The sequence below is a fragment of the Rhododendron vialii genome, chromosome 4a (assembly GCF_030253575.1).
Source record: "Rhododendron vialii isolate Sample 1 chromosome 4a, ASM3025357v1".
Classification (NCBI taxonomy): domain Eukaryota; kingdom Viridiplantae; phylum Streptophyta; class Magnoliopsida; order Ericales; family Ericaceae; genus Rhododendron; species Rhododendron vialii.
In genome coordinates, this window is record NC_080560.1 from 27,027,465 (window position 1) to 27,041,591 (window position 14,127).

At 41.6% G+C, this 14,127-nt stretch overlaps 1 protein-coding gene across 1 annotated transcript in view; it reads left to right on the plus strand.

The window, feature by feature from the left end:
* Nucleotides 1-8,997: 8,997 nt before the first annotated feature.
* The window catches only part of LOC131322344 (uncharacterized), a 29,419-nt gene continuing 24,289 nt past the window's right edge, over nt 8,998-14,127 (plus strand). Inside the window, exons 1-4 of the mRNA XM_058353645.1 lie at nt 8,998-9,017; nt 9,120-9,616; nt 11,041-11,139; nt 12,364-12,541. Of these exons, the coding sequence (XP_058209628.1) occupies nt 9,143-9,616; nt 11,041-11,139; nt 12,364-12,541 (751 nt within the window). The 5' untranslated portion in view covers nt 8,998-9,017; nt 9,120-9,142. The remainder of the gene's footprint in view (nt 9,018-9,119; nt 9,617-11,040; nt 11,140-12,363; nt 12,542-14,127) is intronic.

The window sequence follows — 14,127 nt, forward strand, 5'->3', positions numbered from 1 at the left end:
TTGACGTAACTTCTTGTTGTGGCGTCAAAACCCTTCTTGTACCCTTCTTCATAGGAAGCTTTTTTGGTGCTATTAATCTCCAACAAAGCCTGGTTTAGGCTCTCCTCAGCAATCTCGAGCTTGCCCTTAGCTCCATCAAAGTCAGCTTTGGCTTTATCCCTCTCTCTTTCCAAACGAGAAACTGTCCGAAGCAGTTGCGTATTGTCGTTCAGCAGTTTGGTCCTTTCAGTCTCTGCTTCTTGGTACTTCTTGCTCAAAGTAACCATCTTTTGAATGAACTGGCAAAACACCGAACAGTAAGTAACGGATGTAGCAATATATGATATATAGTATACGAAATATACATGGGAACTTATATGATTAGAAGGAAAGATCAAATTACACTACCTTAATATCACTGACGAGACCAGTGGCTACAAGACGGTCGGGTGCAGATCCAGATTCTTTCTGCATATCAACTGGAAGCAGTAACCCTTGAGCTAGGGCAAGTGCTATTTCGGATGAACTAGCACTGTCCCCAACGTGAACGGGACGGTCGCCCCTGGTAAATGGAGGAGTCCACGTTTGGGGAAGGAGTTGGGTAATTGGTGAAGTAGGATGATGAGTTTCAATTTCTGCTCGAGAGGCAGAGCCAGTTGGATCTTCAGACCTAGGTCGTTTGTCTCTATGAACATCACTAGCCTCTACAGTAGTGTCCACTTCACGAGGGGAAGAGGAAGACCGAGCAGAACCACCCCTGGTACGACGGGGTGGTGGGGGAGCAAGACCAGAAGAGGCTGCCCGGCCAGCACCACGCCCTCTGGATGAGACGGTAAGCAGAGAACTTAAATTTAAAGGTTGACGAGACATACTTGCTGAGTTTGGAGAAGAGGGAGAATATCCAGAAGAGGTTGATTGGCTGGTGTCGAGATGTACTACTGGCTGTTCGGGTTGATGATGAGAAATGACCTGTCTTTGAGAGGGTCTTCGGAGTCTCAAGCGGGGTAATGGGATGCCTTCTGAAATAGGGACTTCACCCAGCTAACCGGCTACCGTCACTCCAGTGTTGGCTCTTTGACTTCTTGGCTGAGGAGCAGTTGAAGTAGAGGCGGCACTGGTGCTGGGGTGGGCAAGCCTCCTGTCAATCACACCTCTGTATGCAGGATTGTATCCCAGCAATATGTCAGCGTCATGACCCCGACCTGCTGTTCGGGTACCAGGTTCGCCTGTATATTTCAGGATTTTGTTGATGTCCTCTGTTCGGACGTAGCTCGGCTCTCTTGTGGGGCGCTTGTTAGCATTTTCAGCTGCAAGATTGAAATTCAAAATTGCAGTTAGACACATAGAAAAACTACGAGAAAACAGTAAACGAGAATTGCAAAGATCAAAAAATGAGGAGCATACGTGGGTATCCCCATATGTGGGGGCAGTGGAGGCCCACCACTTGACCATCCTCTCCTAGTGGCTTAAAGGCTCCAGTGATGTAAAGGAAATCAATCTCATGATCCCGAGCAGAATCCGGCAGGTTTAGCACGAGACGCTTTTTTGCCCTTCTTACTTTGAAATAGTAGGTATTGTATTCAGGGTTTAGTACAATGCTATACCACCACTGAATATCCCAAATTCCTAACTGAGTCCCTAGAATCCTATTCAAAGCAACTACTCCCATTATCAACCTAAACACATTTGTTGATACTTGCATAGGGGTGAGACGGTACCAGTTTAGGATCTGGCGGAGTAGTGGGTGAAGGGGAAATCGAACCCCGCCCTCAACGATAGCTACAATTGGGATACACATTCTATCCCATGAGCCACTGTCCCTATCTGCTCCTAGAGGGGCGAGTTTGAGTCCTACGTTATCAGGAATGCCATATTCTGTTCTAAATGCCGCCATGGCAGCAGGGGTGTCTCAAAGCTTCCTAAATTTACTAGGTTTTGGATCATGATCATCCGCCATGGGTATACTCGAAGGAAAAGTAAAACTGGAAATGGGTGCGACTGAAACCCTAGAAACGACCCACAAATCTGAGAATAAAGATCTCAGATGGAAACCTAAGCAGAAGAAATAGAGTAAGAACGAAGATCTTACGAAGATACTGTGACGATTTCCTAGAACGCAGTCGAATTTGCAGATGGCGGCGATGGCGGATGGCGGGATATTCTCACCTGGTTTCTGGAGAAAGAAGGAGCGAGTTTAAGTTTTGGGTGAAAACCCAAAAGGAGCCCTTTCAGGGGTTTAAGGGCAAAAGACGGAGACGAAACGTCTCCTCTTACGCCGTTACAGGTTAAAGTAACGGAAAGCAAAGACCGTTCTGACGCCATTTCAAAAAACATCAGTTCGAAATTAATGATTGGCATACGAAACATGCCACGTGGAGTCATTACCCTGAAATGGAATAATGACGGAGGCGCCAAAAGGCATCAAAGAAATATTAAAATTATGACTGCATGGGATCAGAAGAGTCTGGTCTAAATACAATTTTGTTTCTAAGCTTCATACATTGCCCCCGAACAGTGGTAAATAAATGAAGTTGGGGAGCAATTGTAGGGAGGTATTCCCGAGCACATACATTTAGTTGCCGAACACGTGATATTTGGGAGTACGTGGTAAGAACGACAGGACTTATCGCCGGGCAGTTCGGTGAACAGCGATATGGACCAATGATATGGGAAGTCATTGATCCATGCAGTCTGTTCGGCTAATTAAAGGCCAATCACATGAGAAGTCAGTGGTGTAAACTAAATTGTTCGGCAAAATAGAGACATTCTGATTACGTTTGGATCAAGTTGCATGTGAAGTAGCTGGTCCAGGAAATCTGTTCGGCAACGAGTTGGCCGAACAAAGAAAGAACTTCAGTCAAGTATTGGAGCATAAGGAACATTCTGGAAGAATCCAGAAACAGTGGTATTCCGTTAAGGAATAAGATCCCGAGAATATAGGGTCTGAGAAAGATACCCAATGAGAATGGGATGTTCGGCCAGTAATGGAAAAGAATCCTAAAAGGACTCTTTTCTAATAAACTGATAAAGGAAACGAAAATCCTTGATGTACTGGGTTTCCTATACGAGTTGGGAATCCTATGGAAACAGGGATGCTTGGGCAACAAGCATACGAAAATCTATAAATAAGAGGTAAACCTAGAGGTAAAAGGTACGCAATAGATTGCATTCACACGTGATTTCCTATTGATAATTAGGGTTTACAATCAGTACGAGATACTAACAAAGGCATCGGAGGGCCTTTGCCACGAGAGGCAAAGGTGCGCTCACTCTTTGTTTGTTTTGCAGGTCTAGGGTTCCGACGACGAATTAGGGTTCCGGTCAAGAGGCACGAGAAGCTGTTACAATCTAGTGCTATTCAAGCACTAATTGAATTTGTCCACCTACAATTTGCAGCTGTAAGTGCTGCAACGAGGTCCCTAGCAAATTGATTCTGAGCATGAGGTACTCCTGCACCTCGACCGGTCCCAGCCCCCAAATTCCCACTTGGGTTCTCCCCATGTTGACTAACCTCATCCTCAAGAGGTACCCTACAGCCACGACCATGGCCTCGACCACCCCAGGTTCTAGCCCCACCTCGTCTGACACGCATCTTCGGAGACATCTTACTACATGATATAAGAAAGGAAGATTGTTAACCACAACATTATTACCAAGAGGTAAAAGCCCCCAACTTTCCAACATAGGTAAATAACTCTACACCACTCTACGATAATGAAAATGCAACGCCAAGTAATCATATCAATGTAAGTCACACAAGCAAGCACAAGTTATGTTAAAAGGCGCGACATTTTGAACCCATGAGACGAAACGTTTCCCCACGATCTCTAGGTGTTCTAAACCTATGCTCTGATACCAAGTTGTCACTCCCTCAATTTTCAACATAAATATCAATGATTTTTTGTAATAAGAATCCTCACATTAATCCGGACGATACCCAAAAAAAGTTCAACATTTCCATTTCCGTAATTGCATTTCAAAGTCCAATTGTTCCCAAAATATTACATCATTGGCTCAACGGCCCCAAATTGACATTAGTATCAAAGATCAAAAGAGTTAAGAGCTTTACAAATGTTCCTTGGTCAAAGAATTACAACTTAGGTTACAAAAACATCTTTCAAAAGAGATTTACAAAGATAAATAAGTAACTCCTTTGGTTAGCTTTCAAAAGTAATGTCCACACTCCAAGCACTCCAGGCATGCAAGCTATGTTTCCGGGTTAGCACCTGAAAATAATATAAGGCTTGAGCTACACTACTAGCTTAGTAGAAAAGTCTACACAAACTCTATATGCAAATGAGCAACACGGATGAACAAATGAAGGAAATCAAATGATAACGAATGTAAGCACAACTTGCATGGTCAAAGTGTCCAACTATCACCAATCCTTCTTCTCAACATACTCTTATATCCTTTTCATTTCACTTGTGTCTCAATAACTCGTATCATTAATGTATTTGAGCCGAAGCTCCTGCCGGGCTAATTATGGGACCCCGATATCCCCTGCCAAGCGCCCTCTTTGAAGGTTAGGCCTTGAGTGTTCAATATGAACATTAACTCATACCGGGCTATTTATGGGATCCTGATATCCCCTGCCAGGCACCCACCCGTCGATGGGTCCCGAGTGTTCGGGCGTCATTCACAAGCTCAAGTGTATCGTTTGTACAAATGTCGTGCAAGAAACTCATTCTTATCATTCCCTGATCCCAACAATTTTAATAACCCCAGGTGCATTTTCATGTTAATCTTGGTAACATGTATGGCTGCCAATTCCTTATTTTAAGTATAAATAATTATATAACCCATGGCATGACTTAAGACTTTGGACAAAAGTTGGGACTTCAATGCATTAAGAAAATTTACTTTTGGCAGGTTACCTACCGGTACAAACTGGAAACAGGAGGAGCAACACTTTAGTCCACAAGAATTCTACCGGTAGATGGGAAAATGGTACCGGTAGAGTCTGAGAAAAATTTGTAATCCTACCGGTAAGGGACAAGTCCTATCGGTACAAACACAAAACAGTGAGCACACATTATCACGACAACAAAATTTTACCGATAGAAAGAAAAGTCCTAGCGGTAGGAAGCCGAAATTTTGGCGATTTTTCACAGCATGACAGATTTTGATTCAATTCCAATAACAACCAAAACAAGCTCAAATGAGGCATAGGAACACTCAATTAACATATAAGGAGAGGTAGAATTTCCTACCTCGAGTATCCAAACCAAAATCGAAGAGGTTGAGCAAGCCTTAGCTTCCGGAGTCCAAAACCAAGCGAAAATACACCAAACCGAGCTCTATCCAACGCGATATGAGCCCGAATACGCAAGTAGTAGATGGAGTTGAGGTTGATTATTGTGGGTTTTGGGTTTGAAGATGAGTTTTTGGGTGAGAGAGTGAGAGAGGTGGAGAGATCGAAAGAGAGTGTCGTGAGAGAGAGCTAAGATGAAAATGGGAAAAACGAAAAAAATTTCCCTGCTATATACATGGCACACACATGCACAAATTACACTAACACCCATGGTTTTTCATATTCTCGCACTTTAAACCCCAATCATAATTTTCCACATTAAACCATCATTCATCCATTTATAAAATATTAAAATTTTTTATAACGAAAATTTACGGGTCTCTACACTTGAGTACCCCAAAATGATTGCCGACTAGAACACTGACTACCCCTCCACTGCTGCACTGAACCAAACTCGCTTCGAGTCCCTTCCCCACGAGGACAATTCCTTGCAAAATGATCAGCATTCCCATAAGTAAAACATGTACCCAAGAGCTGCAGACACTGAGCACGAATGTGCCCCTCTTAACCACACTCGTGACACACAATCAGAGGCCTATTCAAATTTCCCCGAGTCCCAAAAGAAGAAGATGATGGAGGCCTAAAGTTCGACGGACCCTGCGAAGCTGAAAATTGATCTCGCTGCCTCTTTCTCCCCTGACTACCAAAACTCCCCAAAGAAGAGCTCATACCCCCTACCGGTTGCGTCGGTTCCCAAGCCTTAGGATTTTTTGGTGCCTCCTTAGGTATCTCGATGCTCCTTGCACACTCAACGACATCGGCGAACCTCCCCTTGCATTGTGTTATCACCATTCTCTTCACAGTGTCATGTCCCCCTTTCAAACCGCCTACACTTCCATTCCTCGGTAGCCACCAACTCCGACACGAAATGGGATAAAGATTGGAACTTCAAAGCATACTCCGGCACAGTCATATTCCCTTGTTCTACCTTCTCAAACTCTTCTCTCAACAGGTCACGACTCTTTTCCGGAAAATATTACTCCTCGAAGAGCACCTCAAATTCGGCCCAAGTTAAGTTCTCTACATCTAGCTCATTTGCTTGAGCCATGGTCCTTGCCACCCTTTTTGCATCCTTCCTTGATTCCAACACGGACTCCCATCACTCGTTAGCCTCTCCGGTAAGTTGAACGACCACAATATTGACTCACAAGTCATCCTCCGTGATCTTAAAAGCCCTAAAGAGTTTTCGGATTTGAGCTAGCCAATGGTCGACCACAAGAGGGTCACTGCTCGACCCATCAAACGTGGTGGATTTCTATGACTGAACTCCCTCATTGTCGACAAGGCACGACTATCTGTACTCTCCCTAGGAGCTGGATTTAAAAGATTTGCAGCCGAAAGAGCTACAACGAAATCCCTAGCAAAAAGATTTTGAACGATTGGTACATTCTCTCCTTGACTGTGTCCTGCCCCTTCCCCCGGATGCCTATTTGGATTCTCCCCATGATGGCTAACCTCATCATCAATCAGCGCCCCTCGGCCACGGCCACGACCACCCCGACTCTCGGCCTCACCTACTTTAGCACGCGTTCTCGGAGTTATCTTACAACAAGTTATAAGAAAGAAAGGTTCATTAATAACAACATAATTTCATGAGGTCTAAGCCCTCAACTATCCCAACACGGGTCAAACAACTCTACGCCACTCTACCATTTTGAAATGCAAAGTCACATCAGCCAAATAATGTCAATTCACACAAGCACACAAATAACATGCAAGAAGACATGACATTTTGAACCCATGAGACTAGAAGTCTCCCCACGGTCTCAAAGTATTCAAATCTAGACCCTCCGATACCAATTTGTCACGCCCTCGATTTTTAACATAAATAAATATTCCATTTCAACAAAAGATCCTTGCATGTTATAAATATTACCCAAAAGAGTTCCCACCCGTTTAATTTACAATTCAAGTCCCCAAATTTAGAATTATACAACATTGACACATCATCCCCAAATAAGCTTAAGTAAAAGTACAAATAAGTTCTTTAGTTACAAACCTTTTTGTCAAAAGGGAAATTAAGAGTAATTAGTTACAAAATCATCTTTAACAAAAGGAAGTCAATTACAAAGATGATTAAGCAACTAAATATAGTTAGCTTCCAAAAACGTCTTCACATCTCAATAAACGAGGCATACACGCTATCGACCCGCATTTGAACCTGAAAAGAAAGATTAAGTTGAGCTACACTAGCTCAGTAGAAAAATTTCTACAAAATCTATATGTAATGAGATGATACATATGGACACAATGAATCAAACTAAATGGCAAACCCTTATTGCAAGAAGTGAATTATTAACAATCCTAAATCAATAGAGTACAAGGAACAATCACACAATGGTAAATCCAATAACTACACATACTAATACCTTTATTAGTATCAAAACACTCTGACACATAAACACACACATTCCTTCTATCAAATTTCCACCCCTTGCGATTCCGTATTTCCACCCCTTGTATTTCCACCCCTTGCGTTACGGCAAACTCCACACATTCTGACATTAACAAACACACTACAAATACCTCATGAGTCACAACAATCAAGACAATAATACAACTTTCATAAGGATATGTAATTCTCAAACCCTAAGGTATTCCACTCGAACCATATATAGCAATCAAACACTAATATCACATGGAATCACCACATAACATGTAGAGAAAGAGAGAAATCCCTACCAAAGTGAGTTTTGAGCAAAACTTTAAGTCTACCAAGTGCTATAAGCTTAAATCTTCCAAGAACAAACTCCACCAAAGCTTTGCTACAAGATCTAGAGTAGATATAACCCAAAAACAAAATAAACAAGCATAGATCAACTAGTGATTGAGAGGAGAGAAAAAAAAAACATGATTGAGAGCCAAGGAGTGAGAGCAAGAATACAAAACTTATCCCTTGTTCACCAAATGCAAGATTCAAGTAAATTTGAGGTAGGAATCCCTTGGATCTTGATGATTTGAGGTAGAAATCAAGAGATTTGAGTAAGATTTGAGTGGAGTAGGTGAGAGGGGGTGTTTCTAGGATTATTTCGTGTGTTTGAGTGTGAAAAATGGTAAAGGGGTATTTATAATGGGCTGAAATACGTGCTGAATTTTTTGAAATTTCATAGCAGGTACCAGTACTGGGCGATTCCCAGTACCGGTATTGGAACCCCTAAAATGTCAAATAACCCAACTTCTGGACACTGGTACCAGTACTGGCAAAATGCAGTACCAGTACTGGCTAGACAAAAAAACAATGAAATTTCACCAACGGTCAACAAATCGAACCCCGCTCGCTATCAACACCTCTAAACATCATTACAACATCAAAACACGATCTTCCACATATTTAAACGATTAAAGCAAATAGAATAATTTACGAGTCTCTACAAAAATTATTATTTTTCACATACATGTGTCTTTCAGTGTATAACATGAGGCCAATGCAAGCGTGCATCGAACACGGGACCGTAAAAACTATGAAATTATCTTTTTTCTATCAACTAGTGTTGTGCTTGTTCGATGCACGAAAACCAAAAACCATCCATGTGATTTTTTTTTTTATTCCGTGTATTGAATAGACACAAACACAAAGCTAGTATACGCGAGAAGGGCGTAGTTAAGGTGCCGTGTACCTAATATTATTGGTACTAGCGGATAAATAAATAAATAAAACATTATTGGTACTAGTATTCCAGCCGTACAGCGCCTGCCCTTATGGCTTTCGTTGCTGGTTCTCCTTGTACTACTACTAGTTGCTTTGGTTCTGCGTTCTCTTCTTCTCGTACCCAATGCTTTGTTCCCCGCCTACCATTGGCCTCTTTTTCTTCTTCTTCTCTTACAGCAACAGCAAGGAAAAGAATTAGCATGGTTACTACTAAAACTTCATTATCCTTGTTCCCCTCTACCATTCTCCTCGCCAGAGGCAGCAGAGGAGATATCCCCTTTTTATCCTTGTCTACCACTTTCTGCTTCCCCTCCTCAAGTCGACTGGTTTCTCAATCTCCATCTCCATATCCATCAGTGGCAGCAGCTGCGAGGAATACAACAAATGCAAATACAAACCCTAGAGGCCGTGATGTTGTTAAAAGAAAAAAAGACGAAGAAGAGGTACAAGCAGTAGAAGAAGAAGAAGAAGAGAATCTGGTGGGTTGGATGCAGATGAAGGCGGTTGACCTAGTGGGTTCAGTGACGCAGGCAATCCCTGGGCCGAGGGTCGGCCGTAGCTCCATGCCTTGGATTGTCGCCATTCCCTTGGCTTACGTCTCCTTCTCCTTGCTAATCGCCATCCTAACCACCCTCCACAACTTCACATCTCCCAAGGCCAGGCGCCGCTTTTTGGTAAGATGGATGGAGCTTAAACTCCACAACCAAACACATCGACAATGAAAAAAAAACACTCCACCATTTCATTGGTCTATTTGAATTCAGGATAATTTATACCCTCTGTCACATAATTCGTGCAACCTGGAGGACTCACGAATCCCAAATCAGGGACGAATGCGCTGTAGATTCGCAAAGTTGAAATCTTTAGTTTGCATATTCTTCCTAGTGATACGCGAATTGCTTGTTTGGAGTGCAAGCGGGTTAGCTGTGTTATTCTTAATGGAGAAGGATTTCCTACTACCCAGTCAGGAGGAGGGTCCTGCTTCCCCAAAATGTGTCAAACACAGGATAACACTTGTTTAAGAAATCACGCAAATGAAAATTGCATCCAACAACTCGAACACTTCGACTACCATATTCTGACATTGGTTATGTTGCTTCATAAGGATACAGTAAAAGAACAGGTTAAGCTCTTCATAGTGATGATGCTATTCTTACATGTTTTTATTTTAAATATATAATGCAGACACTCTCGAGACGCACTCAATCTAGAGAGATTTTTCAGTGCCGAGCGGGTACCACGTGGTGCCCGCTCGCGCATCTGAGCCATCCATTTCGTTTTTGATCGCCTTAGATTTGGAGAGAGAAAAGGAGAGAGAAAGTGTTGGGGTAAGAGGAGAGAGAGGGTTTCAATCCGAGCCATCCAAAAGTGTATCGGATGGCTTGGATGCTCCAAGCGGGTACCACGTGGGATATACCCGCTCGGCACTGAAAAATCTCTCCTCAATCTAACGTATATTAAAGTTGACGCACTCACGCTCTCGCACTAAATTTGCACTGCGAACTTATGACTTTTGAAGGACTCAATGCTACCTTTCTTTGTGAATGCGTACATCAATTTTGAATGTCATATCTTTTTGTTCGCGTAATGGGCATGAAATTTTATTAAGAACTTTGAATGTTCAGAATTTTATTCATGAAACATATAGATGTACACACCATTGATCCAGTGAGGATCCTGCATTGTTAACAAAATGCGGACCTCCCCCTTCTCGATCAAATTTCAATTATCCAAATTGTTCAATGTGATAAAAACGTGATTTTAAGGGTACTTGCACGAAATCAACAAAAAACATGACCGAGAAGTGCTTTATCTGAGCAGTTTTCATTGAATGAAGCACTTCTTTCAATGAAAACTGCTCGGATGAAGCACTTCTCGGTCTCTTTTTGTTTTTGTTTTTTTTGCCGATTTCTCGCGAGGACCCTTAAAAATCACGTTCTGAACACAATGAACGGTTCGGATCTATTTTGATCAGGAAATGAGAGGTCTGCATTTTAGCAAAGTAATGGATCCCTCATAGGTACATATATAAAGAAGACAAACTTTTCCCAGTTCCCTTTCGATGGACGATTATCTTCTTAACTTGTAATTTCTTCAGGTCAATAAAAATGCTATGCTTTGTAAATCAATTGACGAGTTGCTTGAGAAAGGAAGAGATGGAGTACAACAATCAACTTTGGAAGGACTGATGCAGAAGGTGAGCCACATACCATGCCTATGCCCTGTAACATGATCATATGCTCTTGCATATAACTGGTCTTTGTCCTTCACGTGGTGAGAGTGATTAAGACACTTTTTACCTCCGAGAACTTTATTGCCATCGCTTATCTAGGAGTGTTATGTTCTTTTTTTTCACAACAACTAAAGAATAGAACTATTTACTGCAATTTACAAGAGTTACTTGCTAAAATTTAAGAAGCTATCTTAGTCCTGGAACGCTTTCCCTTATCTTAAGGAAACAATTTCCCTTTAACATTGTAGATATATACATGGCAAGATAACGTTAAAATGAAGAGTACTTGCTACGTAAAAAGTCACTTTCTTCAGTTAGAAGTTCTGATTTTCTCACATACTTGGTAGGATGGGCTGCGAGAGAGGAAAGCTGTAATTTGCAATGGCAAACTCAAACTCAGATGCCACATTTGACACAGTCGTAGTGAAGTTGTTGTCCAAACTCCAAACACTTTAACAACTTGGGGATGACATTAAAAAACAGTTAAAGTACTATAAGGATCATTTAAGATTAGAATGTATAAATTGGATTATATTTGACTTGCCATTGTCGATTTGTGCAGGTAAGGGCAAGTACAATTTGAACTAATTGCTCTTAACTTAAGATTTCACGTGCTACGCATTTGCATCTTTACTAGTAGATATAAAGATGCAATGCTAAAAGTTAAAGTATTGTAAGTTGATTTCCGTTTAGGTGGGACAGATTGGATTTATTGTTCTCGTTGTTTAATGTGATTTAAATTCATTTTATGCTCCTGTTAAACAAGTAATATTTTCTTCCAATATATGATAGGGAGTTGTTTTCCTGTACTTGAAGATACTTTTTATGCTTCTTTTAATCGTCTTTGATTTTGTGCTCTTATTGGCTCATGTGATTTGTCTTATCCTTTTTACCATTCATCACTTGTGAATAAAAAATATCAGATTGCCTATTAGTCGTTCAGCTGTTGATTCATTTTATGCTCCTGTTAAACAAGTAATATTTTCTTCCAATATATGATAGCGAGTTGCTTTCCTGTACTTGAAGATATTTTTATGCTTCTTTTAATCGTCTTTGATTTGTTTGTGCTCTTATTGGCTCATATGATTTGTCTTATCCTTGTTACTATTCGTCACTTGGGAAAAAAAAAATCAGATTGACTATTAGTCGTTCGGCTGTTGGATTTTGATGATGTTTATTAATATGCAGACTGGTTTTGGTGGGGGGGATATTTTGCGGAAATATATTCGTTATGCTTTAAATGAGAAGCCGTTCAACCGAAATTTGGTTGAAAACCTGATCTGGCTCAGGGAAGCTTCTTCCTTGGATGTTTCGCAAGTTGCTCAAATTTTAAATGTGATCTCTAGACGAATTGTTACAGACAAAGGTAATGTACTGTATACCTGTACATGTTCAACTTTCTTACTGTATAGGTTAATGGCCCGGTCTGTAAGCAGTTTTCTGATGAGTATTAGAGAATTGGTAGAGGTTACAATTATATAAAGGTATAGGTAAGAGCAGCAGAATCTACCCTTTTAACATAGCATTTGGTCATAGAACTGGCACTGATCAAGTGATGAGAGCTTAGTTACAGGGAGCTTTCAAGGTCGGTGTGCTCCCGAGAAGGGAGCTCGAATCGGTGCTCCCGAGTAAGAAGTGCACTCCTGTCTTGATGGGAGCGAGATGGGGTCACGCACTCACGCTCCTGAAGCGATCAGACATCCATTGCCTTTGCTACAAAGGACATCCATCGCCTTTTCTACAAAGGAATATCTTTTTGGTGTAAAGTTTTATGCCAGAATTGAGACCCAAAAGTAAGGGTTGTTTTCTCATTACTTTAAGTTATACAAGAGTGAATAATTAATTACACACTACACCCTTATCTACTAATCTATTTACATAAGAGATTAATTATAAACTAATACCACACTACATCCATAACTTAACACTCCCCCTCAAGTTGGTGCAAAGATATCAATCAAGCCCAACTTGAACACAATGGGGTGGAAACTCTTGCTACCAAGTCCTTTTGTAAATATGTCAGTTAATTGATCTTCAGATCTCACAAAAGGCATACATATCAAACCCTCGCTCAGCTTCTCCTTGATGAAGTGGCTGTCAATCTTTATATGCTTCGTTCTGTCATGTTGAACAAGATTATGAGCAAAGTTTATGGTAGTTTTGTTGGCACAGTAGAGTTTCATAAGACCATTATTAGAAAGTCCCAAATCACATAATAAGGTTGGGAGCCACAAGAGCTCACAAACACCATGTGCCATAGCTCTTTACTCAGCTTGTGCACTAGATCTAGCGACCACTGACTGCTTTTTACTTTGCCAAGTAACCAAATTTCCCCCAAGGAAAGTACAGTAGCCAGAAGTAGAGCGCCTATCATCCACATAACCAGCCTAGTGGCATCAGTAAATGCCTCCAACCGCAGGTGACCATGATTGGAGAACAGAATTCCTTTCCCTGGAGCTGATTTGAGATACCTCAAGATACGATAAACTGCATCTAAATGTGAAATACGAGGGTCATGCATAAACTGACTAACACCACCTACTGCATAAGTAACATCTGGTCGGGTGTGAGCTAAGTATACAAGTCGTTGATACCTCTCCTTATCAGTGCAAGGCGAGGCGAGGCGACCATGGAAGAGGCGACCGCCTAGTCGCTACAGCCTAGTTGCGAGGCGTGAGGCGGCTGAAAACGCATGCCTAGGCGTCGTCCAGGTCAAAAACAAAATATAAGGGCAAAAATAAGCATTACAATTATAGAATACACACACAATACACATGATCGAAGCCGCCTCTCTCTCCTCTGCGAACGAAGCCCTCTGTCTCTCCTCTGCGATCGATCGTGAAGGTAAGCTCTCTGCCTTCTCTCTCTCTGAGATCGATTGATCTCTCTCTTGCACCCTTCTTTCTCTCGAACACCTCTCTCCTCTTATTTTCTTCTCCTTTTCTTCTTTTT